The following is a 26,870-nucleotide window of genomic DNA, read 5'->3' on the forward strand; positions in this document are numbered from 1 at the left end:
GAAAGGTAATTACTGCAATCAAAGAATGAATAATTCTTTTGCTATAATGCAACATTTGACCTTATATCATTTTATTCAGAATTTTATAGATTTACAGTCATACATGGAAGAACTCTAAAGAATTGATAAGCAGCAGCAAACTGTAAACACTACGTGGCGCTGAGACGTGATTAAAGGAAGATGGTATGGTATCAAGACTACATGGTCAGTGTGCCACGGAGTGAACAACAAAGCATCATTAATCACTATTTTAAAGGGAAATACAGAACATTCTGAAATGCGACTTCTCAGTAAATCTAAGTTTACTGGGTATCTTTAAATAAAGCTAGTCTTAAAAGTGTCTGAGTTACACTATTTTATAAACGTCTTTGACTAGTAATAATATTTTAATAGAATCTAAATATTTACAGTCTGCTTCGATAAAAGATCCTCCATACAAAAGACGTATTTATTAAAGGAACTCCCCAAACAAAAGATACATAATTTAAGATAACACTTTGGAGTATAGAGACTAAAGAAAACACATAATCCAGAGCATTATTTCTTAAAGTTATTATTCAATACTCAATATGAAATATTCTTAAATCCTTATAGAAACCCCTTACTAATTAATGAAAAACTGCCACTGTTTTCTCAGGAATAAGAACATATTGCCAACTGTGGTGCCAGAATCTCTCTCAATTCCAACTTCTGATGCCGGCTTAACATACTACTCTTTCAACAGGCAACTCAAAATCAACTTTCACACTACTATAAATTATTTAGTTTTTTTTAAGAATCATTTTTCTTCTAAACATTTCCTTACAATGACTTTAATTTTATAGAAAAGTTCAATATTGACCTTCAACTTGATAAACAAAACCCAAAGCACTTCTTTTAATAACTTATGTAACAAAACTCTTATTTCTAAAAATTAGGCACTTGGATTTTTTTCAGTGAGCTTATTAATAAAACAAAAATTTCCTCTCCACTATTTTTTTTTTTAATCAATAGCTTATATCATGAACACACAGAAATGGCCACCCTGACACAATCATTAATGATAACACATTTCCTTGGCTGCCACTCTCAAAAGATTCTAATTAAGCTCTATCACAAGTAAAACATTTTGGGAATTCCCTGGCCGATTAGGCAGTTTTCACTGTTGGAGCACAGGTTCAATCCCTGGTAGAGAAATTAAGATCCCACAAGCCACCAAGTAAGGCCAAAAAAAAAAAAAAAAGGTAAAACATTTTCATTATAATAGCTTTATTTATAAATAAATAGAGTATCAAAGCCATCCAAAATCAGCTAGTCAAATCTGTTTTTAATTTAAAAACATGACTCTTGACAGAGCTCTGAGTACAAACTTTATGCAGGAAAAGATCTGACTCTCCATAGGATTTTTTAAAGAGAGGAATGTTGTATTTAATATATAAAATATCCTCATCTTATAAAGGTATATGTGCAGCTTACAAAGTTGATTTAGAAACTCATTTAGAACTCAGCCTTTTTTTTTGCAGCTTCAACTGGACTGCTTGGCACCCTCCGTCTGTTCATTAGAAAATAATTCAAATAGCTAGTGGCTTAAAATCCATTATTAGATACTAAAATGTACTAGAAATTATGTTCAACTACTGAATTGATTTTGTGTCATGTCATCTTCTTGAAGTTAAAAGATAGCTGACATTTTGGGGTTGGCATTCAACAATGCCTGCAGTTCAAATATACAAGTTTTGGCATTTAAAATAAATTTAATTTCTTTTAATTGGGTTATTTCTCTTCTACTTTAAAACCTGAAGATTGATTATATTTACATAAAGCTAAAATAAATAAACCTTAAAAAAAAAAAGCCTAACCAGAAATAAAAATATCAATTTACTACCCTTAAGAAAAATGTTTTTGTTAACGTTTCCATGTTTTCCCCAAGTCATCTTTCAAACTCTTAAAAGACTCATGTTTCTGCCTTGATTTTTTTAAGGGGGAAGGGGAGAGGAACCAGGGACTGGTTGGGGGGCGGTGGGTAGGGCACGGGGATAGGCTTGTGGATAGGCTTGCAGAGAAGTTAGAACTTCCAACTAAATGTCAAACTGAAAAGATGATCTGAAAGAGCCAAACTTTTACTATTTTAAGGAGTTAAAGATTAAATAATCAAATAAATCCTCAGTGAAATGGATATTCAATGGTATGAAGGGTATTCAGAACATGTTCTTACCTAGGCACTCTTGGATCATGCCATGTGCTCACGCCAGTCTGCGTATGTAAGAAATACACCTGACCTTGTTGTGTTGTCCTCTGTTCTGTAAAATTAAGAAACACTAATGATAAAAACATTCAGAATGTCCAAATCAAAAACAGCTATGAACACTAGGACATGAATAGGTAAAATTTCCAAATTACCAATCTATTTTATTACAAAGGAATTGCCTTACTTGTTCTGAACTCAGAACACATTTCCTCCTGGAAACAATCTTATAAATGGTGCTGAGGGTCACAGGCCAGCTATCTAAAATATGGCTCAAATATTAAACATGTTGCAATGGAAAACAGAAAACAAGACTGTCATAGTACCAATAATTAAATGAAACAAACATGAAATTATCTTTTGTTTGTCTTAAATGTAGAGACTAAGGGGAACAGAAGGGCTCAAAGGAAGAGGCCAGCCAACTCTGGGGAGATTCTCAGGGGATGTGTAGAAACTTTCAAAGAGTTAACAGGCTGGGAATGCTTTTTAAATAATTTTATATAAAAACTTGTATTTTTTTCTTTCCCTGAGAGAAGTGTAGTCTCAAGTCTACACTTGGACTCCGACTAAAGCAAAAACAACGAAATATGAGAGAGATACCCTATAGTCAAAAATAGGCAACGATGGAAAAATAATCAAGTCAGAAAGAGAAAGACTAAAGGCAAGTGTGCCTACTGGAGAGAAAAAAGCCATAGGTAAAATTAAGTCAAAGCCTTTGGGAAGAGACTGAGGAAGCCAGAAAAGAGAAGGCATCTGTGCAAGGGCTTCTCTAATGGCGTTTCTTCAATGGTGGTTTTCGGTCTTATTTATGCTTTGCAGCAACAGAACTACTTAAAAAAAAATATCTAATGAAAAATTCCAACATATGAAACAATAAAATTATTGCTAATACTTATTAGTATACATTTGTTCACAAACTTGTAATGAAAACCAATTTAAACTTTAAACTTTTAAAATTATAAATGCAAAAATGTTTAAAACTGGTTCTGCATGACAGCTGCAATAATTTCAGCCTCGGAACTCACTTTTTACTCCTATGTTTCAGTTGTACAAAAAAATTTTTTAACTGAAATCACACAAATATAAAAGTATGACTACCCACACTCCAAGCTGCTTGCCATATAATCTCAAAGAGTAATGGCAGGCAATACTAGATTGTAATGTCTGAACATTAATAATGACTGCTAAATTTTACTAATTTTAACTTCTCATGAAATTTCATTTATTTCTTACAACAAATCTATATGGTTGGTACTAATACTTCCCCCTTTTTATGTAAGATAAAACTGGAGGCTCAGAGAGGTTAAATAATGTACCCAGAGTCAAACAACTATTAATAACATGTAGCAAAGACAGGATTTGAACCCAGGTCTGCCTGTTTTCCAAGCTCCATGCGCTAATCACTGTGCTTTAAGTTAACCTGTATGGCCTAGCATAATTAATGGGGAAAAAATTTTTTTTAATTACAGAGTTAAAATACTTTATAAAGTCAGAATGATGCATTTAAGTTTTAAAAATATTCTAGAGTAAAAATAAGTTAGATCAGGCAATTCCCATGTTGGTCACTAGGTGTCATGACCAGCCCACAGTAGTTTATCTAGAGGTTGTGAGAAGAGCAAGGGCGTAAGTAACTTGGTTAAGTTTTTAACAAGAGACTCCAGTTGAGTTCATACTACAAGAGTTCACATGTCCTCAGCTATAAGAAGACTCATATTATCTCCCACATGGAATTCTAAAATTTAGGAAATTACCTAAGATTATATTTTTACACAAACACAGAAGTGACTAAATCATTTACAATAACCCAATCACTCAGATAACCCCAAACTATAGACAGTACAAATATAATACATAAATACCATCACAAACATGCTATTTAAGTTATTTCTAAATATGTATGTTTAGAAAATTACATTACAGTTCTGACTTCAGACTGCCATTATCAAGAACACCAGCATCCCACTTTTTACAGTGCCTGTGTACAAAGCAGTCTCACGCTGTTTCATATACTCCTCACAAAACCTTTGTGAAAAGGAGAGGTATTGTTCACCTCATTTCACTGTAAAGGAGCAAAAAGGCTGAGGTTAAATGACTAACCCAAAGTCAGACTCTTGTTAGTTTTCTATCACTTCAGAGACTTATCAGAGTTGGGGGGTTTTACATTTACTTTTATTTTCATGCAGAATTCCTAAACCCAGATTAATAACTACTTTAAAGGCTGATTTTCTGGCTTTCTAAGCAAGCTTAAGTCAGTAAAACACACTTTATTTTTCCTCTGGTAGTTGTCATACCATAGCCTTCCGGTAGGTCTGGAGGAGTATGTAAATGTGTCCTGCTCATGTAATTTCTATGTCGTTGTGACCTGACTCTTCTCTCTGCCAGTCTGGGATCTGAAGACTGTCCACACGTTGCACCATTTGTTCCACTAATTGGAGTGTTCTCATCAACAAAGCAGCTAAGAGGTCTGCCGGGACTAGAATATTCAGATGCCGGTCTATCAAAAAGTAACAAGGAAATAAAAACTTACTCAACTCAGATATCACAAGTAGAGATTATAGACAATGTGTGTACTGCAGTAACAATCACTTCCAAGAAAACAGAATGATTAATACAAACATGACAACTTCAAGAAACTCTAAATAAAAGCAAACCAGAAGTCTCAAAGCACCAAAGAAACCCAGGTGATAAGCAGATTATCAATTACAGATTAAAATCACTTTGGTGGTGGTGGTTTAGTCACTTAGCCGTGTCCGACTCGTTGCGACCCCATGTACTGTAGCCCACTAGGCTTCTCTGTCCTTGGGATTCTCCAGGCAAGAAAACTGGAGTGGGTTGCCATTTCCTCCTCCAGGGGATATTCCCGACCCAGGAATCGAACCCAGGTCTCCTGCACTGTAGGCATATTCTTTACCATCTGAGCTATAAGGGAAGCCCTTATTGATCTTAATTACACTTTATATGAAATCTACATACATTTGCAGATGTGTGTATGAGCGCCCAAAGCCCTGCTTGGCTCAGCTACAGGCCACCTCAGACTTGCACTTCCATCCTTCTCCCATGCTGCCTCTGCCGCACCAACCCTCTTCCTCCTCCTCAAGCTTGCATGGTTGTTTTACCTTCAGTGCCAGAGAGCAGCCCTTCCTCCTATTTAGGATGATTTTTTCTCCTATTTTCTCTAGGCCAGACTCTTTTTTGTCATTCAAATCACAGTTTAAGCTTAAATGCTGCCTCTAAGAAGTCCTTCCTGACCGTCAGATCTACTCACCCAGGCATCTGATAGTACATCACCTTTCTTCCTCAGCAGAGCAGTTAATTCTGGTATTTTCCTCATCTGCAACCCTGTTTCTGCCCATCTTCTCCTACTAGAATATTTATTGAGAGAACAGAGTCTGCCTAGTTACCCACCGTATATATTCCTGTACCTGGAACAGTACTCAGCATACATTTAAGAGAAGTAGTTCAATAAATACTGAATGAATAAAGGAAAGAAGATAGTCTGTCACTTCAAAGAGCTTCCAGTCTCTTCTAGGTCAACCAAATTAAGAGGATAATCAAGAGTTAATTTTTAAACTAACATTTACAATCAACTTTATACATGTGAAAATTAAAGTCAATTTTATCAGTTAAATGAGGAAGAAAGGGACTTCACTAAAACACTGACACAAGCACACATTTATTTACACTGAGATATGATAAAAATAGATTCTTCTGACTTCAATATAATCCTTGGCTGGTTAATACTAGAAATAAACTCTCAAATAAGCATTTTTTTAAATGGCAACATAAGCTAGGCTTTCATCCAAGAATCACAGTGTAATAGAGAAGACTGAGTGACTCAATGAGTTAAGCAATTTAATCCCAATAAAATAAAAGTTTTCCAGTGGTCATGTATGGATGTGAGAGTTGAACTGTGAAGAAAGCTGAGCACCGAAGAATTGATGCTTTTGAACTGTGGTGTTGGAGAAGACTCTTGAGAGTCCCCTGGACTGCAAGGAGATCCACCAGTCCATCCTAAAGGACACCAGTCCTAGGTGTTCATTGGAAGGACTGATGCTGAAGCTGAAACTCCAATACTTTGGCCACCTCATGTGAACAGTTGACTCATTGGAAAAGACCCTGATGCTGGGAGGGATTGGGGGGCAGGAGGAGAAGGGGACGACAGAGGATGAGATGGCTGGATGGCATCACCAACTTGATGGATGTGAGTTTGGGTGAACTCCGAGAGTTGGTGATGGACAGGGAGGCCTGGCGTGCTGTGATTCATGGGGTCGCAAAGAGTCGGACACGACTGAGCGACTGAACTGAACTGATAGCTAATGAGAAGCATTCGATGTTCTATGTCTGGGGTCATTCCTGTTCAGGGAGGGAAAAAAAACAGTAGGAGGGGCAAAGCAAGCACTGAGTAAGTACAGGTGGCAAATAAACTTTTTTCTTATTTTGAAAAGTAAAAAAAGGAAATCCAGCCACTTATCCTATTCACTTTCAGTTACTTAGAGAGCTTTCCTTGAAGCTTTCAAAAATTACCTTGCATCCCCCTGTCTTTACACATTAAGCTCCAGGAAGGCCTTTCGGCATTATTCATTGTTATAGCACAGAGCCAAGCATACAACAATTTAGTAAATTCAATGATAGCTGTTACCACTGTCCTGAACACTTTTCATCATGTTCCCCCTTACTTGGCTAAATCTTCACATGCTTCAGGATTTTTAGTTCAGAGATTCTCCTCCTTCAGAGTTTTCCTTTCCAAGTTCTACCATTCCCTTACCCCCGACTCTAAGTCAAGTGCCTCTCCAGATGGTCTCAGACCATCTGGTTCTTCTCTTGGTCACAGACCTTACTGGACACACTATAATCACCCCTTGACAAGACTGAATAAATGGTGATCCCTGTACACATATTTTGTTACAGCCCTTCAATAATGGACTCAAAAAATTTAAGAGTCGCAGGAGTAAGACTTATTTAATGTATTCATTTAGCTCATTTAATAAATATTTACTAAATACCATCACAGGCCATGGAGCTACAAAAACAGGATAACCTGCTAAGCAATCTTTATTAAAAATAATAAAGGCATCTGCTATAAGATCTACTGATCTAGAGCATTTTACACAAAGGAAAGAAATCTGATAAAGCTGACATACAAGCAGAGGGTGACTTCAGGAGGGTGAATAGCACAGACTCTGGAAAAAGATTCTTATGTTCTCACCGTGTTGGGCGTTCCCACTGCGTAGTTCTTGTTATGTGGTTTAGGTACTGGATTCTTCCAGAGGCAGTTCGCCTTTCTTCCCAGCTTAAATAAAAATATTGAGAGATAAAGCAGTAATAGGAAGCCAGACATGGAGTGGTTTTGGTGCAAGCCACAAGACATTTGTTGTTATGAATCAGCAATGACAAATTGAAAAAAACAATGCACAGAATATAAAAATTGTTTCAACTTATTTTACAACTGTACAATATGTCTTCTGGAATTCTGAAGCTTTTAAAATATTTATTCTGAGGAGTGACTATCTTCCATCAGCCAAACTGAGAATTTTTCAATGATGTAAACAATGCTCAATTATTAATAATTATACTAATTCTCCAGAATTTAGTGGGAGGGGAAAAAAGTCCATACTAAAAATAAAAATTACACATAATTTTAAAAAATTAAATGTAGCTAGAAATGTATATAAAAATCTTTCCAAAACATTTAGGCTACCCAAACTAATTTTTTAATCTTCATATTTTTATTTTCTCTTACATATTTTCTATCAAAAGTTATTTATGAATTAAAAAAAAATTTTAAGTATAGCTGACATACAACATTATATTAGTTTCAGGCATTCAACATAGTGATTTAACATCTCCATACACTACACAATGATCACCAGGATAAGTCTAGTAACCTTCTGTGACCAAAGTTACTACAACATGGACCATATTCCTTATGCTGTACATCACATCCCCATGACTTACTTATGACTGGAAGTTTGTACCTCCCAATCCTCTTCACCTATTTCATCCATTCCCCTCCCTCTCCCTGCCCTGGCAAAGCAATACAGAGTTTGTTCTTTGTATCTGAGTCTGTTTCATTTGTTTGTTTGCTCTGTTTTTCAGTTTCCCCATACAAGTGAAATCAGATGGTATTTGTCTTTCTCTGACTTATTTCACTTAGCATAATACTCTCTAGATCCACCTGTGTTGTTAGAAGTGACAAGATCTCATTCCTTTCTTATGGCTGAGCAATATTCTATTTTGTGTGTGTGTGTGTATACACTGCATCTTCTTTATCCATGTCTCTGTTAATGGACACACACAGGCTGCTTCCGTATCTCATCTATAATAAATAATGCTGCAACAAACAAAGGGATGCATATACCTGTTTGAATTAGTATTTTCATTTTCTTAGGATAGATACCCAGAAATGGAATAGCTGGATCATATGGTAATTCCGTTTTTAACTCTCTGAGGAACCTCCATACCATTTTCTATAATGGCTGTACCAATTTACACTCCCATCTATGCCATACAAGGGTTCCTTTCTCTCCATAACTTCACCAACATTTGCTATTTATCAAACTAAATTTTTAAAAAGCAAAAATTTTACTTCTTCAATCTTATTAATATAACAAAAAAATTAGGTGACTACAGTAATGTTAATATGCCACAAGCCGCTGGCAAAAAAATAGAAAATAAAAAGGCACTTGCAAGTTTCTCCCCTCCGTGATTACAATTACAGTACAATGATGTGGAGCAAATTTAGAATAATTAGCCTTACACTTTTGTAACCTCTCAATATTGATTAGTTATTTCATCCTAAACTTCTCCCTCAAAAGTACCATAATTTACCTCACATCCATAAAAATTAACAGGTACATCAAGAGTCTAAAATGACCTATAAACAGACTTAAATTATAGCAATTTTTAACAGTTCACACAAAATGAGTAAACATCATAGCCTGGATTTGAAATTTCATGTGAAAATAACTTAAATCAAAATTTAAATCAATTATACATTTTAAATGGATATAACTCGTTATACATGTAAACTATACCTCACTGAAGTTAATTAAAAATACTTTGAAAATTAAAAATAAAATGGTAAGATTTCAGAACTAGTATCAAACAAAAATAGAGAACAATGATAAAAGCATAAACTTCGAATCAAGACTTAAATCTGAGTTCCAGTTGTGCCATTTTTATGTGGCCTTTGGCAAAATACATATCTTCTCTGAGTCTCAGTTCCTTAAGCCTGTAAAATGCATGAGGGTGGTACAGTAGTAATGGTAGTAGTAACAGCTAATTATTTATTAAGCACTTGCTGTATGTGAGACATTGTGCTAAGCGCGCTACATGAATGATTCCATTTCATCCTCACAAGTATTTAAGGCAAGTGCACTACCATCATTATCTGCAATATAAACCAAAGTTCACAAAAGCCAAATAAATGGATTAAACTTATAAAGCTGGTAAACAGAAGGGTAAGGATTGAAACCCTAATGGTCTAACTCCAGAATCACATGCTATGAGAATTAAATATTATGCATATCATGTAATGATAAATGATATAAAGTGCTAACACTTGTAGGCTCAATAAATGTTACTATGTTATTGTAATTACTATTACACAAATTCTGTATACCATCCCTTTAAATAGAGCAATGTCTCATTCAGTATGTATATGCCATGTTTTAAATAATTTAATCAAACAAAAAAGCTTTTGTTTTGAATACATAATATTTACAAGAGATTTATATCTGTCAAGCAATTTGATTTTTTTCCCAGTCAAAACTCTTAAGTAAAACAAATGTAACATATCTAATTTGTTCATAATTAATTCATATCTTACTTTATGAATCTGTTGTAATAAGATTCCTCACTAATTTTCTAAGTGCAAGGAAAACCAGGACTCTAGAACTGATCAGCAAATTTCTAACGTGTAAACACCAACTTACTGCTCATTATTTTAAGGCTATCACCAATGAATTTAGCTTACCCATCTGGTAAGTCATTATCAAACAAACGACTGCAGTCCACCACTTGTCCTCCTGTGCCTATTCGGTCTCTGGACTGAAGGCTCACTATTAAACAACAGAAACATCACCAAGAGTCACAGAACTAGAAAGAATTACTGCAATTTACAATACTGCTTTTTAAAAGATAGCTGGCTTATTAGCTTATTTTAATAGTTAAGAATGAACTCTAGTTTCTACTAAATTCTGCAATTTCTTCGTCCATGAGATTTTCCCCTTTAACGTTTTCTACCTTTTATCATGACTTCCCTGGTGGCTCAAACGGTAAAGCGTCTGCTTTTATCATGTTCATGGAGGAGAGTCCATGAACTCCTTTTCTTCCTATCATAATGGGGCAACACAAGTCCATGCTGCTGCTGCTGCTAAGTCACTTCAGTGGTGTCCGACTCTGTGAGACTCCGTAGATGGCAGCCTACCAGGATCCCCTGTCCCTGGAATTCTCCAGGCAAGAACACTGGAGTGGGTTGCCACTTCCTTCTCCAATGCATGAAAGTGAAATCACTCAGTCGTCTCCGACTCTTAGAGACCCCATGGACTGCAGCCCACCAGGCTCCTCCGTCCATGGGAGACTCCAGGCAAGAGTAAAGTCCACGAGTGCACTTGAAATATAATACAATGAAAGGTATATTCATGTATTTCACATTTTTGAGTTTTTAACTTCCTTTTCAATCTAAGAATGACAGGAATTATGAATAATACTGTAGTTTAGATACTTCCCTGATACCCACAATAGGGCTTTTGTTATGATGCTACTCTGCTGCTACTGCTGCTAAGTCGCTTCAGTCGTGTCCAACTCTGTGCAACCCCAGAGACAGCAGCCCACCAGGCTCCGCCGTCCCTGGGATTCTCCAGGCAAGAACACTGGAGTGGGTTGCCATTTCCTTCTTCAATGCATGAAAGGGAAAAGTGAAAGTCAAGTTGCTCAGTGTGTCCGACTCTTCGAGATCCCATGGGCTGCAGCCTACCAGGCTCCTCCGTCCATGGGATTTTCCAGGCAAGAGTACTGGAGTGGGCTCTGGCAACTCCCTAACCATGAACCTAATTCATTGCCTTCTAAATTTAAGTCTTTCAAGTACTTTCTGTAACTAAAACCTCTCTAACAGGTTCATATAACGCAATATAATGCAATTTTTTTTTTTAAATATATTTTGGCCGTGCCATACAGCATGTGGGATCTTAAGTTTCCCAACCAGGGACTGAACCCATGCCCCTGCGTTGGAACCACGGAATCTTAACCACTGGACCGCCAGGGAAGTCCCACATACAATGCAATCATTTTATTCTAAACTCTGCTCTATAATCAAATGGTAAGATTTCAATTGCATATTTCTTTTTAAAGAAGTTTCAAAGGAGCCCATCTCAGTGTCCTATACTATTCTAGGTATCTTGATCAATCTCAATCTATCAATTCTTAAGATAAGTCTCAGGAAATTTTATATAACAGGGTCAATTCAAGATAACCTCACTAGTCCAATAAGTGCCTATGAGTAACAGAACAATTTTCCCTTTCTCCTATCAGTGCTATACTGCTATTTCTCATCCTATTTTTTTCATTTAGTAAAAATTATTTTAAAACCATAAAGTATTAAACTGGCTTTTCTTACTCAAAAACTAGTTTGAGAAGATCTTGATTTATCTCAAAGTTTTACTGTATTTGTATATTTTTAAAAAATTCCTTCCTAAAGGATCAATAGTTCTTCACATTAGGAGCATATTTTTTACATTATTTATATTTTGTTCCTTTTTAAAAAAATTAAGTTGGCCTGGACTCTGGATCCAGTATTCAAATAATTTTACATGACTTATTTAATTCATGCCAGTACAATGAACCTACAAAAGCTACAGTTATAGTACTTTGATTTAAAATGTATTCAGAGTTTGCTGTGCTAAGTTAAGTTGCTTAGTCGTGTCAGACTTAGAGTTTAGGTCAGCTTAAATGAAACCAAAATTCATATAATTTTCAGTGCCACACTTACCTACTATCTGTCCTCTAACTGTATCATTGTCATTTGGCCCAAGTTTGCATAGATCCAACCTCTGATCTATTTCAAATCAACAACAAAAGGAAAAAAAGTAAGTTGGTATCAGAGATTCTAACATCTATAGAGTAACAGTAAATTTCTACAATCCATTGGAAATTGGACCAATCATTTCAAGAACTTTTAAGGTTTAATGATGAAACAAATGTTCAAAATTTTAACTGCACACATAATATTAATATAATGTCTCAATGGAAGTTTTGACAAACTTAGATTTCAAAAAACGTAATACATGATGCCAACAAGCAGTTATTTTTCTCCAAAAATTTCGAAACACTTTAGTCTAAATCTTAGCTTGCCACTTAATAGTTTGGTTCTTAAGTAATTTATCCCTAAAGCTTGATTTTTTTCAGGTATAATTATAGTACTATAATTATACCATATATTAAGGATTAAATCAGATAGTTATGTAAAACTCTCAGCACAGTACCTGGCACATAAGAGTCCAAAAATGCTAGTTGTTGTCATATTTTTATCTAACCATTTCAAATAACCCCTGCCCCCACACACAACATAAATATTAATAAGAGGGCAACTATAAACTAACAAAAGGGTTTGAGTCAGTTCTGGTACTAATCGTTTAGAAGCAACTCACTTCTTCTCTCGTGTCTCATCTATAATAACAGACATGACACTGGCCTGACCAGTTACAGTAAGGAACAATGTCAACCACTGCATGTTGGTTTTACTTTGATTACGGCACTCATAACTGAATTCTTAACATGTTTCATTTCTTTTGAAAAAGTCAACAAAATAAATTTAGACCAGGAATTTTTATCAATGTTTCAGATATACAGGGGAAGTCAGGTTTCGGACCTCTGCCTCCCCCATCAAGATATAGATATACGTATATATATTTAAATTTGTATATTTAAATTTTTAAGAGCACTCGTCATCTACTTACAACCAGTGTCTTTGAGGCGGTTGATGGCATTGGAAAGAAGACGAACACAACCAAGAAATCCAGCACCTTGTTTTTTATGGATCTTCTTGTGATTCCATACACTGATCGTAACTGAATCAGACTTTCCAATATACCTAAAAAAAACCAAAATGACTGCATGAGTAACTTGGTAACTATGAGTAGTTAATATAAAAGTTTTCTAAGTTTTCTTTCCTTTTTGTTGTAGTCCAAAGTCACAAATGTTTAGAATATGGTTAGATAGCCCGAAATATGTTTGAATTCAATCTATCCACAGGACTGAATTTTTTTTAAAAAAAAGCTCAAAAGTAAAGTCTAAAAAGAATTTTTAATATATTCTTTAACACATTTGCCACTTTCAGATTGAGTAACAATTTTTGTTAATAAAAGAAACTATTTTAGGAGCTAGTGTCACAGAACTCTATGGAAGTTTATGATTATTTCTTCCCAAAAACAAAAATCTTAGAAGACCTTTTATCACAGTCACATTTTAAATATATTTCAATGACATGACCTATTACCTCAGCGAATACTCAGTTCATTTTCAAGGGGCATTGTCAAGGCTGACAGACCAAAAATCTGACATACCTGTTATGTTTTAAAATGCTGTAGAACAAAAGCTGATTGTAACGCTTTTCCCCTGCTTCTTTCCTGTATGCAGGCCTTGAGCGAGCAGGACTCTTGCAGATTTCACTTCACTGCCTGCAGACAAGCAGAGCAGGGAAAAGCGTTACTACACTTGTCTGTGCATACACCTGGAAGTGTGGAGAAGCTCTACCACAGCCAATTGTTAACATGGTGTCATCCCATGCGAAAATACAATAAAATAATTATATCAGTAGAACCCTAAATTTCAATGACTCTAAGAGGTCAAATTTTTGGTCCAGCAACCTTGACCTTAAAGTGTAATTCAGTAAAGCAGTAATATCAGAAAAATTAAAAAAAAAAAAAAAAAAAAAAAAAAAAACCTATACCACTTAAGTAAGGACTAAATCTTTTAAATGAGTAACATGAAAGGCACACTTGAGGCCTTGGATCCAGCTGTGTTAAAGCATGCCTACCCTCCTTTTAATTACGTAAGCTAATACTTTTACATTTTTTACTTTATACTGGAGTATATTTACACTGTTGTGTTGGTTTCAGATGCACATCAAAGTGAATCAGTTATACATATACTCATTCTTTTCCCATGTAGGTTATTACAATAGGTCCCTGTTGAGTATCTATTTTGTACATATCAATGTGTATATGTTTCATTATGTAAGGCAACACTTTTCAAAAATGAAGCCAATGTGAATTTCATTTCTACGGCTTGCAAATGAAAAAATCTAGACTAAAATATCATTCAGTACACGTGTATCAATTTTCAAATAAACCTAAACAGAGCTTATTCGGTAACTATATACCTCCATGACATTTAAAAATTCTAGAATCAGAATCAAGTATTAACAAGATAAATCACCCCAGACCAAATATTAAAAAAAAAAAAAAAATCACACTAAAGTCAGTGTCCCAGCTGGCAAGCCTGATACACAGGTATGCTAAAATACCGGTTCCTTGAGGCCTTAAAGCCTACCCATCCACTGGCTTAAGCATCCTGTTGGAAGGCTGGATATCAAAGCCCAGAGAGACCCTGGGAACATATACAAAAAACAGGAAAGTTTCTGTCAGCCTGTATCCTTGAATGACTGTCTCCCTCTGAGACTCCCTGAAACAAGATTATTGTCACCAATCCCTGAAATATTCCCAAATGGTAAGCCTAATATACTCCAATGGTGATGACGAGGTTGAAACAGAAGGAGTAGCGAAAAGTGTTTAAAAGGAATGGAAAGTTAAATCAACAAGTCAATTTAAAAAAGTAAATAAATAAAAGGGATGGAAGACTTCCTGAATCCCTTCCCCAACCCAGTTCATCCTCAACCATAGCAGCACTCAGAGACAGTAGGCACAGCTGAGGGAGGAGGTGAAATTCTGTAATAAAAACAGGGTATTCAGAGAAGGGATTAATCTAGTGAATGGAGAGACCTCCTAGCATCCTCAAGTCTTTCAGATTCAAGAACCCTTTCAGATCAAGAATATAGCCCCCAGGAAGGAGAAGGAAGAATTCTGTGCAGAAAATGTCAGTTACTCCTGACTACCCTACCAAGCAGGCCAGCACTATCCATGGGCAGATAGTTTCCAATCAATATTTAAGTGCCTCTCCTTGAATATAAAAAGACAGGAACCCAAATCAAACTAGCAGAAAAGAAAAAAAGGAAACCTGAGCAGAGAGAGGTTACACAAAAGAAAAAAACTACAATTATAAAACTTCTCTCATTAAAGAAGATACTGCTTCCAGGAAGTAAGAGTAAGTTATGAAAAAGAAACAATGAGAAAGCAAAATGATATTGGAAATTTAAAACTGGAGAGCAGAAATTATATTAAATAGGAATGCTTGAAAAAACGGCCCAAATATTTTGATGTGGACTTTAATTTTTTTACTAGAAGTAAACATTTTTATTATCACTTTTTTTTAATTAATATGGGAGAAAAAAGACAGGACAACTAAATGATAATCAATTCAGGAGAGGTACCATCCAAATAACAGGAGTTCCAGAAGAGGAAAAAGAAATACAATGGAGGAGAGGGAATTATCTATAGATCATTAAATAAACAGAAAAGTTTCCTGTGACTGAAGAGTCTAAGTATCCAGATTAAAATCACAGTAAATACTGAGCACTGTATTTCAAATACACTGTAGGAGAGAGAGTCTGTGAAGTGCTCAATGAGACAGATGGAAAACTAAACAAATGGTAAAGTTAGACAGCTATTAATTTCATAAAAATAAAAAGGTGTCCAGAAAGAAAATACAATCATTGCACACCACATGACTCAGTCATGAATATTTTACATGATAATAGCATAAACAAAGAACAATATGATTTAAACAAGAAGGTTCAAATAACTATATATAGGAGGGCTGGGAGAAGGAAAGGGGCATATGGATGCTGTAGGAATGGGATGAGAGAGATCAGCTGTAAGAGCTAAATGATCTTATATGGTAAAAAAATTTTAAATAATACCTAATACTAAATAAACATATATTTACATTAAATGCTATAAATAAGCACGATACCTAAATGTAGAAAATTCTACAATGGCCAAAGTTATTGAAAACAGTTACCTTGAGAATTAGAATCAGGAATAAGAATTTTCCCATTAAAAGCCCTACAGTATCATCTGCCTTTTTAAAAATGGTACATATGCTACTATGATTAAAATAGATTTTAGAAGAAATCATCCATATAAGAAACAAAGAGAATGCCTGTGTGTGTACTCCAATGATGATTTCTGATTTTATATTTATAACTGACCTAACCAGATCAAACCAGTCAATCTTAAAGGAAATCAACCCTAAATACTCAGAAGAACTGATGCTGAAGCTGAAGCTCCAATACTTTGGGCACCTGATGCAAACAGCCAACTCACTGGAAAAGACCCTGATGCTGGGAAAGATTGAAGGCAGAAGGAGAAGAGGATGACAGAAGATGAGATGATTGGATGGCATTGCCAATGTAATGGACATGAACTTGGGCAAATTTCAGGAGATGCAAAGGGACAGGGAAGCCTGGCATGGTGCAGTCCATGGGGTTGCAAAGATTCGGACATGACTTGGCAGCTGAACAAACTGACCTAAAGTGAATTAATGCTCTATGTGACTGAAGGGGGGGCTGCACTTTACTGTGCACACGTCTCGTTCTTCATAGGCTTATTAAGGACCCCGCATCTTCACACAAGGTTTCGCATCCCTCTGTGACAATCAAATTACACCATGATCAAACTCAGATCATATTCAGTGATTCTTTTCAAAGACTATATCAAATAATATTGAGTCTATGTTTTTATTTCAAATAAACCATTTAAACCTACAGGTCATAATGCTGATTCCATTTTGGATCGAGTGTATTCTTCACAGTATCTGTAGAATGGCATTGCCCAGATCCATCAACCACCACCTTAGCAAATGGATCAGGAAGCCCTGTGGGGGGTGGGGGGAAAAAAGGGAGGGTTTAAAGAATATTTTGACAAGAAGATTAATTATATAAAGACTAACATTTGCTACAAAAGACTTATTCCATTCTTTATAACATTAAGCTACAAATGAAAAGTGGTCCATTTTAAAACTAAGATTAAAACCAGTTCTACATTAAGTATCAAACCTACACTTTTTTTTTTCTTGCTCCTGTCTCGAACAATCTCACTTAAACTACCAGTCTAGAGATTATCTTACAATGTAGTCTTCATTCATCTTTACCAGCCCTTTAACCCCTGAGGGGTGAATGCTTAAAGCATACCTGGCTCTCTCAGAGCTTTCCCAAGGTCTCCCTTAGTAGCTCAGTTACAGAAAGAGCTTACTGAAGTTTTGACACGGGAACACAGGCTACCAAGAAATCAAATTAGCCATAAAGTTTTTTACTGAATAACTACCATGAGTTATGAGAAACTGAAACAAAAAATTTAACACCCTGCCTTGAAAGAGCTTCCTATCTAACTGAGAATATTAAAACACTATACATTATAAACAAAACAAAAAACCCCAAGAATAAGCAAGTTTTTGACCGTACTGATTATAAAGAAAACACTTATAATACCATGTCAGGCACTATTCTAAATGCTTTATGTATATTAAACCTCTTAATCTTCAAAATCATTCTATGGAGTGAATACTACTACTATCTCTATTTTACTGATGAGGAAACTGAGGCACAAAGGGGTTAATTAACTAGCCTAAGGTCACACAGTAGGAGGTGGAGAGCCAGGGTCTGAAGTGTAGACTCTTACACCCAGGTACACAGTCTGGTTCGTAACTTTATGCTCTTTACACTGTATCATACCTCTCATTTGCTCCCTGGTTCAACAGTGAGTACAAGAGCTCGGAAAAGCAGAACAACCTGAGTCTGAACAGTAGAGAAAGGCTCCCCACCCTACAGCCCATTTTGAGGGCATGGGATTCCTCTGGGGTTTAAAGAACAAACAAAAGGAGCAACAAGCGGGGTATAACAATACTTGAAGGGCTTTGAGCAATCTAATAAAAGCCTTTGTGCTGAAGTGTAAAAAGTAAATACCGTTGGAGAGATTAGACTGATTAGTAAGAAAGGCTTAAAAGTCAGAAAATAAAGGCTTGAAATGACTTAAATAGAAAACGGGGAGCTGTTTTAGATTTTTGAGCATTGCTATAAAAATACTGTCGCATCTGTCTACTAGTGGTATCCAGAGAAGGAAAGGTTAAAGGCACAGAGAAGCTGTTCTAACTTTCACACAGTAGGATGAGTAGAATTTTAAAATTCAGGGGAAGAAGGTAGAACTAAACAAAATGTTAGAGACCAAAACAACAATTCAGGAGTTAGACATACTGGGATAGCGCAGATTTCCCAGAGACAGCTGAAAATACTAAAATGAAATACTGGTAAGTGTTGATAATTGCAGAAACTTTGTACCTTGATAACTATGCTAATTTTTTAAGTCAAGATATTAATCTGCCAATATTCAAGGCCAGACAGAAATCATCTAGCCAGTTCCTCAATTCTATGATTCTGTGATCTAGCAACTTCAAATAAGAGAAGACTAATATTTAGCAGTATTAAGTATTCAAGAAAAACCTTGGCAAGTGAGAGTATCAATCTATTTAACTATATATTTCTTGCAGTTTAGCACTATTCATATTAGTATTTCAATAAAACCTAAGCTTTTGTAAATGCGTCTAATGGAAGAATACTTTCCCCTCTACTTGCAATAATATTAATTTTTATAATCCATTTTATCTGGTTCTTTTGATTCTACTATCTAAACAAATAAACATATAAGTGTATGTCTCTAAGTAAAAACAAAATTTTAAAAATCACATTTCTAGCTTTCCCTTTAGATGGCCCTTAACTAGTTAAAGAATCAAGACTGAGAAAAACAACTTTTTCACACAGAAGTCAGTAGGTGTGGCTTCTAGATCCTTATTTAAGTATGAAAGTCTGAATCTCATCTTCCTATGTTCCTTTCTGTTATATAATACAAAATACAAGCTCTTCTCCCTAACAAAAAAACACCTGGGTTTCAACTTACCTGATTATATTATCCTACAAGAATTTAACATGAGAGTCAAGTTCCCCTAATGCAGTCGGAAGATAAAGTTTTCACAAGTTAGTGAGACCTCTAGTGGTAAATATAAAGTGGCTATTTTCTATATTTTAAAAAAATTTCTCAATTCTCCCCATCATTTCAGTCATATAAAATAGCTAAAACTCAGGAACTTCCTCACTACAATAATGCACTTAATGAGCTTCAAATAATGAGACAAAAATTTCCACTTAAAAGTGAGTTACTTAGCAGATAAAATAAAGCTTTGTTTTTGATTGGGGTGGGGGAGGAAAAAACATTCAACCAAACATGCTCAAGCTCAATGACTTCAATTTGGCCCTACACAGCACCTTAACAAAGTATCTTACACACAAAGATTTTATTTAAATGTTGCATAAAAGACAAAAAGAACTTGACACTAATAAAAACATTCTTTTAAAAACAAAATGAATATATTCTTTTTTGTAGCTGAGTAATATTCCATCCCCCTGGAGAAGGGAATGGCTAACCCACTCCAGTATTCTTGCCTGGAGAATTCCATGGACAGAGAACAGGTGTATCCATGGGGTCACAAAGAGTCAGACACGACTGAGTGACTTTAATACTCCATTGTATACATGTAAAGGACAAAACAATATTAAAGCAATTATCCTCCAATAAAAAAAGAGGAAAAAAAGACAATAACAACAGATACTATTAAAGAAACACAATGGATAAATGGATAGATACGTGATGAAGTTAATGACAGAATGTGGATGACGGATATTCATTGTAAAATTCTTTACATGTTCCTATGTGTTTGAAATTTTTTTCTGCCAAAATTTGGGGGGAAGCGGGGGTGTAATATTTTTAAAAGCCAGTAAGCTTGAAAATAGTTCCCAAAGATGAGTTAGCAAAACTTTTCTCAGAAAAGGTAGATTATCTCAAAGTAAAGGTAGTATTATCTCAAATTATACAAATTACTCTACAAAAGACAACACACGGCAGTGCATTTCTTCCTATAGTTAAATATATATAATGTCGGCCTATAGTCATGCTTCATATTCAAATTTACACTTTTCATTCCACATGACTTAAATTGATCTACAAGCAGAGAGAACTATATTGCAGTATCAATGATAACAGCATTCTGATCAATATAAACACACTCTCACTCAAATTTAATTCAGAGATTTAGGAACTATCATTCAACTCTTTCTTTGAAATTGATATGGGCAACCCTCAACATATCAACACATCAAAAATAAATGTATCTGTCATAGAGGGAGGACCCTCCCAGCTTGAACCTGGGGTGCTCCGTCCCCAGCTGAGTCTCTCCTGAAGGCCTCACGAACGGGTTTCCTGTTTTCCCACCAGACCATCAAGTGTTTCTTCCAACCTGGGTTTCAAAGATAATCACAGTTTCCTCTAGTTTTCTTATCCCTGAAGCATCCTCACAACTCAAGAATTTTTATCAATTTTTACTGCTTACACCAATAAAAAGGGGAAAGATTTCCTTCTTTTTTTTCACATACAACTTATGAACAGATAAAGATCATGTAATTGATAATAATAGACTCTCAGGGGTTTACAAAGACTTAGAATAAGATTTCTCTAGATTTCCCAGGAAGACTGAGACAAAGATATCTGATGCTTTATTGGAGAAGGTGTGTCTTGGGACTCCAGAGGAAGGAAAAGAATTTGGGAAGGAAGGTAAGGAGACAAAACTGAAGACATTGTCTTTAAAACCAGAACAGTTGTCCTGGAAGTGGGGGTGGGTAGACGATGCCTTACTTCACTCCCTCTTCTCCGTGTCACCTGCCTAGCCAATCCTACTGGGCACTCTGAAGTCCCACTAGGATAAATCCTACTTCGGATCAACCTAGAGGAAGGTCAAAGGGGTACACATCAGTTTAGATCATCGGCAACAGGGAAGAGGGGGATAGTTCAGTAGCCACTGTGAAGGTAACACTAACTGGGGCAGCAAGGAGAGAGTCACTGGCCCCCCTCCTGCAACATGCTGTAGGGTAAAAAGAATATGGTACATAAATGGAAACTACTTAACCATGTCCCAAATTATCCTGTTTAACTGCTCTACCATATAAGCATACCATAATTTACACAGTTAATGTTATTTTATAAACTTTAAGGTGCTCTTCTAGGAAGACTGAAGTAATTAAAATTTTAAGTGGAATGAATTAAATATGATTTAAAATAGATCAAGAGCTTATTACTTCTTTTAATCAAACCTTGAAAATTAACTAAGTCATATATTAATTAGCATATAGCCAGTTTTTGCTGGCTGGTAGGATCTGAACTTTAAAAATCTAATGAACTTCTCTATTTCTAATTTCAAATATTTTGTCTATCAAATTTTGCTGGCTTAGACTTTTTTTTTTAACAAACAAATTATATGATTTTTACTCAAAAATTTAAAGCCAATGTGAAGTCTAATATTATAGGGTAAAGATTTTAAATATGTGTGAGGGGTACTTCCCAATCCTCCCTCACAGAACTTAATCCTAAATAAAGCCACAAAAAAATATCACAACTGATTGACAAAGAAACTGCAAACACAGTAACTAAATGTCTTTTTTGGAGCCTGAGACATTAGGAGCTTCTATGGTCAAATGAGGCAGAGCTTTCTTTCCTACACTCTGGAAATTCCAAGCAGACTGAATGACTTCACTGCCTTCCAATAACTCCTGAATGCATGGGTAAAATTTCTACAAAATGTTAGGGGGAAAGTGTTTAAAAAATACTCTCAAATCTCTTCTAGAAACCTAGTAGTATGCACACCTTCAGTATACGTTACACACACACATTTCACACAAACACGCTGGGGGCCTCAGTGGATAAAGGGAAAGGGGCTAAGGAGCACAAAATCCTCTGTAAGAAATGTGACGCCAAAAGGCTCCATCAAAGAATTCATAAAACAATAAGTATATTTCTGAACAGAGAAATCCCTAAACCAGACAATTCTGAAAATGCTTTGCAAAAAAATCTACATACAATATACAAGATTTAAAGTTAATTTACTTACGGAAAAAATCCTTTTTCACCAAGTTTTTTGCACAGAGTACTGCAAAAAAAAAAAAAAAATACATGGGAAGAATTAAAATGGTGAGATTGCACCGTCAAACATTTTGAAACACTGTGAAATACTAGTGAATAATAATTAAACACTAATTATAGCAAGGTATGAAATATGATCACAATCTTTGATTAAAGCTTAGCAAAAGACAGCTGAACCAGTGGCTGCAACTTCAGCAATGATCACCAGTAACAGGTGAGGGCAACAAAGTTTATAAATCTGGTATTCTAACAAAGAACCGATTCCTATCTTCCATCAAGATCTAGTCTCAGAGTAGCTTGATAGCAAGGGAAAAACACAGTTCTAAGGAGGAAATACATACACTGGGATTAATATACATATACTTTAAGGGTAAAATAATTCTATATTGAAGAGGATCATAAGTAAAATAAAGCTTAAATGATATAGATGACATTAAAAAAAAAATAACATCGTTATTTCTCTCCATCTAAACTCCACAGAAACACTGGCTAAATGACAAGAAAGATTGACTGTGTCTTCCAAAAACTAAAAGTTAATGTATCAAGACAGATATCCCAAATCCACATTCTCTGGATTACCCTGCATTAAATGATTACTTACATGGTGATGGCTGCACAGCCTTGTGAATAGATCAATTCTAAAATCACTGGACTGCACATGCTTTAGAGGGATGAATTTTACAGTACATGAATTACATGTCAATTTAAAAACCTCTGCTTATGCAGTCACTGAACTTCTGTAATTCAAACTTGTTATAAGTGAAGGGAAACCACCAATGTCCATATATTTATACTTTAATTTATAAAATATCTATGAATGTAATGTGTGACTAATTTCTACCCACTTCTACTGATAGTTTAAATGGTCTGTTCAATTAGTTGCGCTTATTGGAAGTTTAGTGTGTAAAAATTCACTTAACAAACCTTGGGAACAAGTCTAAATAAACGAATCACTGTGAAAAGTTCAAATAAAAATAATCTTGAAGACAGATGTCACTGACAAATGAATAAAATTATTAAGTAAGCACAAGAAACTGATTTACTAGTCAGAGTCTCTTATGCCCTGTGTTAGAAACAGTTTAAGAACATAAAAACTCAATCATGAAAACCAAGGCCATATTTCAGAATACCAAATCAGAAAGCTGACTGAGGAGAACACCTCCCACGGGACTTCCCTGGGGCCCAGCAATGAAGACTCTGCGCCTCCACTGCAGGGGCTGTGCATTCAAGCCCTGGTTGGGGACCCAAGATCCACCATGCCTTGTGGCATGGTCAAAAAAAAAAAAACTTTTTTAAAACAAGAAAACCAAGAACAGGGGTGCTGTTGTCATAGAGAACTTGGAATGTGATATGATAAAGAATTAAAAAAAAAACAAAAACTCCCTCAACTTTTGTTATCATCACATAAACTGAACAGAATACTCAGGATCTATACATACACAACACACACTGTTTAGTCGCTAGGTCTATCCAGCTCTTTTGCGATACCATGAACTGTAGCCTGCTAGGCTCTTCTATTCATGGGATTTTTCAGATTAGAATACTGGAATGGGTTGTTATTTCCTTCTCCGGGGGCTCTTCCCTACCGAGGGACTGAACACACGTCTCCGGCATTGGCAGGCAGATTCTGTACCACTGAGCCACCAGGGAAGCCCATACAGCACATATATAAATTCAAATCATAACCTGCAGTGTTGACAAGGTAGTAGTAATTTTTAAATCAGCATTCTATGATTCAAAACATAAATAACTATACATCCTACTTCACAGAAAAAAAATACAAGGGAAGTTCTCCAACTTCTTATCACTAAGCCTACAAACACACTGTTTTAACACTCATTCTTTTTTTCTTCCTCCCACTTACCATGTTCACTCCTCTAATGGCATCCTTCCGATCGTGCTATGGATTTCATACCCAACCCATCACTTTCTCAAGAACCTGTCCCCTCATCTCCTCTAGTGATGGCCTCATCAGTATTTACTCATACACTTGCCCGTGCCTCTGCACTCCCGCCACCATCTTAACTCTTTTCTTCCATAACTGAACTACTTTAAAACAGTGTGTACACTTTGTGACTTCACTTCTTTACTACCCACTAACGCCTCAATTAACTGTAGTTTGGCTTCTCCTCTCACCATTGCCTGACACTGCTTCTCCAAAGCACTGGGGACCTAATTACTAAATCCATCCAATGGGCGCTTTTCATTCTTTATTGCACTTGCCCCTGGGGGGCATTTGCCACTACTGACTACTCCCTCTTCTGGAACCCCTCTCTACTTTTGGTTTCTGCTTAACACCAAACATAAAATTTACATCAAGCGTAATTTTTTTAAATTAAGTTATTTTTAATTGGAGGATAATTGCCTTACAATATTGTGTTGGCTTCTGCCATATATCAACATGGATCAGCCATAGGTGTACGTATGTCCCCTCCCTCTTGGATCTCCCTCCCACCTCCCAGCCCATCCCACCCCTCTCGGCTGTCACAGAGCAGCGGGTCTGAGCTCCCCGCGTCATACAGCAACTTCCCACCCGCTATCTATTTCACACATGGCAGTGTGTATGTTTCCGTGCTCCTCTCTCAAGTCGTCCCTCCCTCTCCTTCCCCGCCTATGTCCATAAGTCTGTCCTCCATGTCTGCGTCTCTCTGCTGCCCTGCAGATACGTTCATCAGTACCAGCTTTCTGTATTCCATTTATATGCATTAACATACAATATCTATCTTTCTGACTTACTTCAATCTGTATAATAGGCTCTAGGTTCATCCACCTCATTAGAACTGAGTCAAATGCATTCCTTTTTATGGCTGAGTAATACTCCATTGTGCATATGTATCATAAACAATCCAAGTATAAAATTTACTCTAAGTCATGTTTGCCAGATCTCTTTCCTTTGCTCCATCCATGAAAGTTGAGGTTCTTCAGAGATGTCCTCACTCAGGTCCTCTTTTACTCTATAACCTAAGGAGCACAGATGTCCATCCTATAAACCTTGGAATTATATGTAAACTGTTACATGCTCAACACAATATTGGCAAACTGAATCCAACAACACATAAAAAAGATCACACACCACGATCAAGCTGAATTCATTCCACAGTCACAAGGATGGCTCAACATATGAAAATCAATCAACGTGATACACCACATCAATGAAAGACCCAAAAAAAGCCACATTATCATCTCAATGGGTGCAAAAAAACATTTGATAAAATTCAGTATCCATTCATGATAAAAACTACAGAGAAAACATATCTCAACATAAAAAAAGCTATTTATGACAAACCCACAGCCAATATAACACTCAACGCTGAAAAGCAGAAAGACCTCCTGCTAAAATCTGGAACAAGACAAGGATGCCCATTCTCACCACTTCTATTCAGCCAGCATTGATGCAGATGACATGACACTACTATACATAAAAAACCCTAAAGACACACATAAAAACCACTAGTACTGATAAATTCAGCAAGATATCAGAATACAAGATTGTCGTGCCTAAATCTGTCACATTTCTTTACACTAACAGTGAAATACGAGAAAAGGGCAAGGGGGAAAATAAATCTCTTCTGAAATTGCATCTAAAAAAAAAAAAAAAAAACACCATAGGAATAAACCTCACCAAGGAGGTGAAAGACTTCTATGCTGAGCGCTATAAAACATTCATAAAGGAAACTGAAGATGATTCAAAGAAATGAAAAGGGGCTTCCCTGGTGGTTCAGTGGTTAAGAATCCACCTTGCAATGCAGGGACACGGGTTCAACCCCTGGTCCCAGAAGATCCCACATGCTGTGGAGCAACTAAGTCTGTATACCACAACTACTGAGCCCATGCTCTAGAGCCCATGAGCTGCAACCACTGAAGCTCTAAAGCCTGTGCTCTGCAACAAGAGAAGCCAATGCAATGAGAAGCCTGAGCACTGCACCTAGAAAGCAGCCCCCACCCGCTCCAACTCGAGAGTAGCCCCCGCTCGCTCTAACTAGACAAAGTCCACATGCAGCAACGAAGACTCGGCACAGACAAAAATAAAAACAAAGAAATGGAAAGATATCCCATGCTCTTGGATTCAAAAAACACTGTTAAAGTGGTCGTACTACTCAAGGCCATCTACAGATTTAATGTGATCACTATCAAATTACCCACATCACTTTTCCCAGAACCAGAACAAATAAACCTAAAATTTTTATGAAACCATAAAAGACCCAGAATAGCCAAAGCAATCTAAGGAGAAAGAACAAAGGTGGAGGCATAACCTTCCCAAACCTCAAACAATACTACAAAGTTACAGAAATCAAAACAGTGCAGTACTGCCACCAACACACATGGGTCGGTGGGACAGAACAGAGCCCAGAAACAGACCTGCAAACCCAGAGTCGATTACTCCATGACAAGGCAAGAATATACAACGGAGAAAAGACAGTCTCTTCAACAAGTGGTACCAAAAAAACTGGACAGCCACAAGGAAATCAATGAAGTTAGAACAGTCTCTCATACCATACACACAAAAAAAC

At 36.1% G+C, this 26,870-nt stretch overlaps 1 protein-coding gene across 3 annotated transcripts in view; it reads right to left on the bottom strand.

Annotated features, from left to right (window-relative positions):
• The window catches only part of SMURF2 (SMAD specific E3 ubiquitin protein ligase 2), a 114,075-nt gene that overhangs the window by 25,385 nt on the left and 61,820 nt on the right, over nt 1-26,870 (bottom strand). For all 3 annotated transcript variants that reach the window (XM_070773807.1, XM_019980485.2, XM_070773808.1), the window contains exons 2-9: nt 22,328-22,366; nt 17,107-17,215; nt 13,180-13,313; nt 12,213-12,278; nt 10,200-10,284; nt 7,431-7,514; nt 4,516-4,718; nt 2,195-2,279 (exon numbers count right to left, since the gene is read on the bottom strand). In XM_070773807.1, the coding sequence (XP_070629908.1) occupies nt 2,195-2,279; nt 4,516-4,718; nt 7,431-7,514; nt 10,200-10,284; nt 12,213-12,278; nt 13,180-13,313; nt 17,107-17,215; nt 22,328-22,366 (805 nt within the window). The remainder of the gene's footprint in view (nt 1-2,194; nt 2,280-4,515; nt 4,719-7,430; nt 7,515-10,199; nt 10,285-12,212; nt 12,279-13,179; nt 13,314-17,106; nt 17,216-22,327; nt 22,367-26,870) is intronic.

This window comes from Bos indicus, chromosome 19 (assembly GCF_029378745.1).
Source record: "Bos indicus isolate NIAB-ARS_2022 breed Sahiwal x Tharparkar chromosome 19, NIAB-ARS_B.indTharparkar_mat_pri_1.0, whole genome shotgun sequence".
NCBI classification, from domain to species: Eukaryota; Metazoa; Chordata; class Mammalia; order Artiodactyla; family Bovidae; genus Bos; species Bos indicus.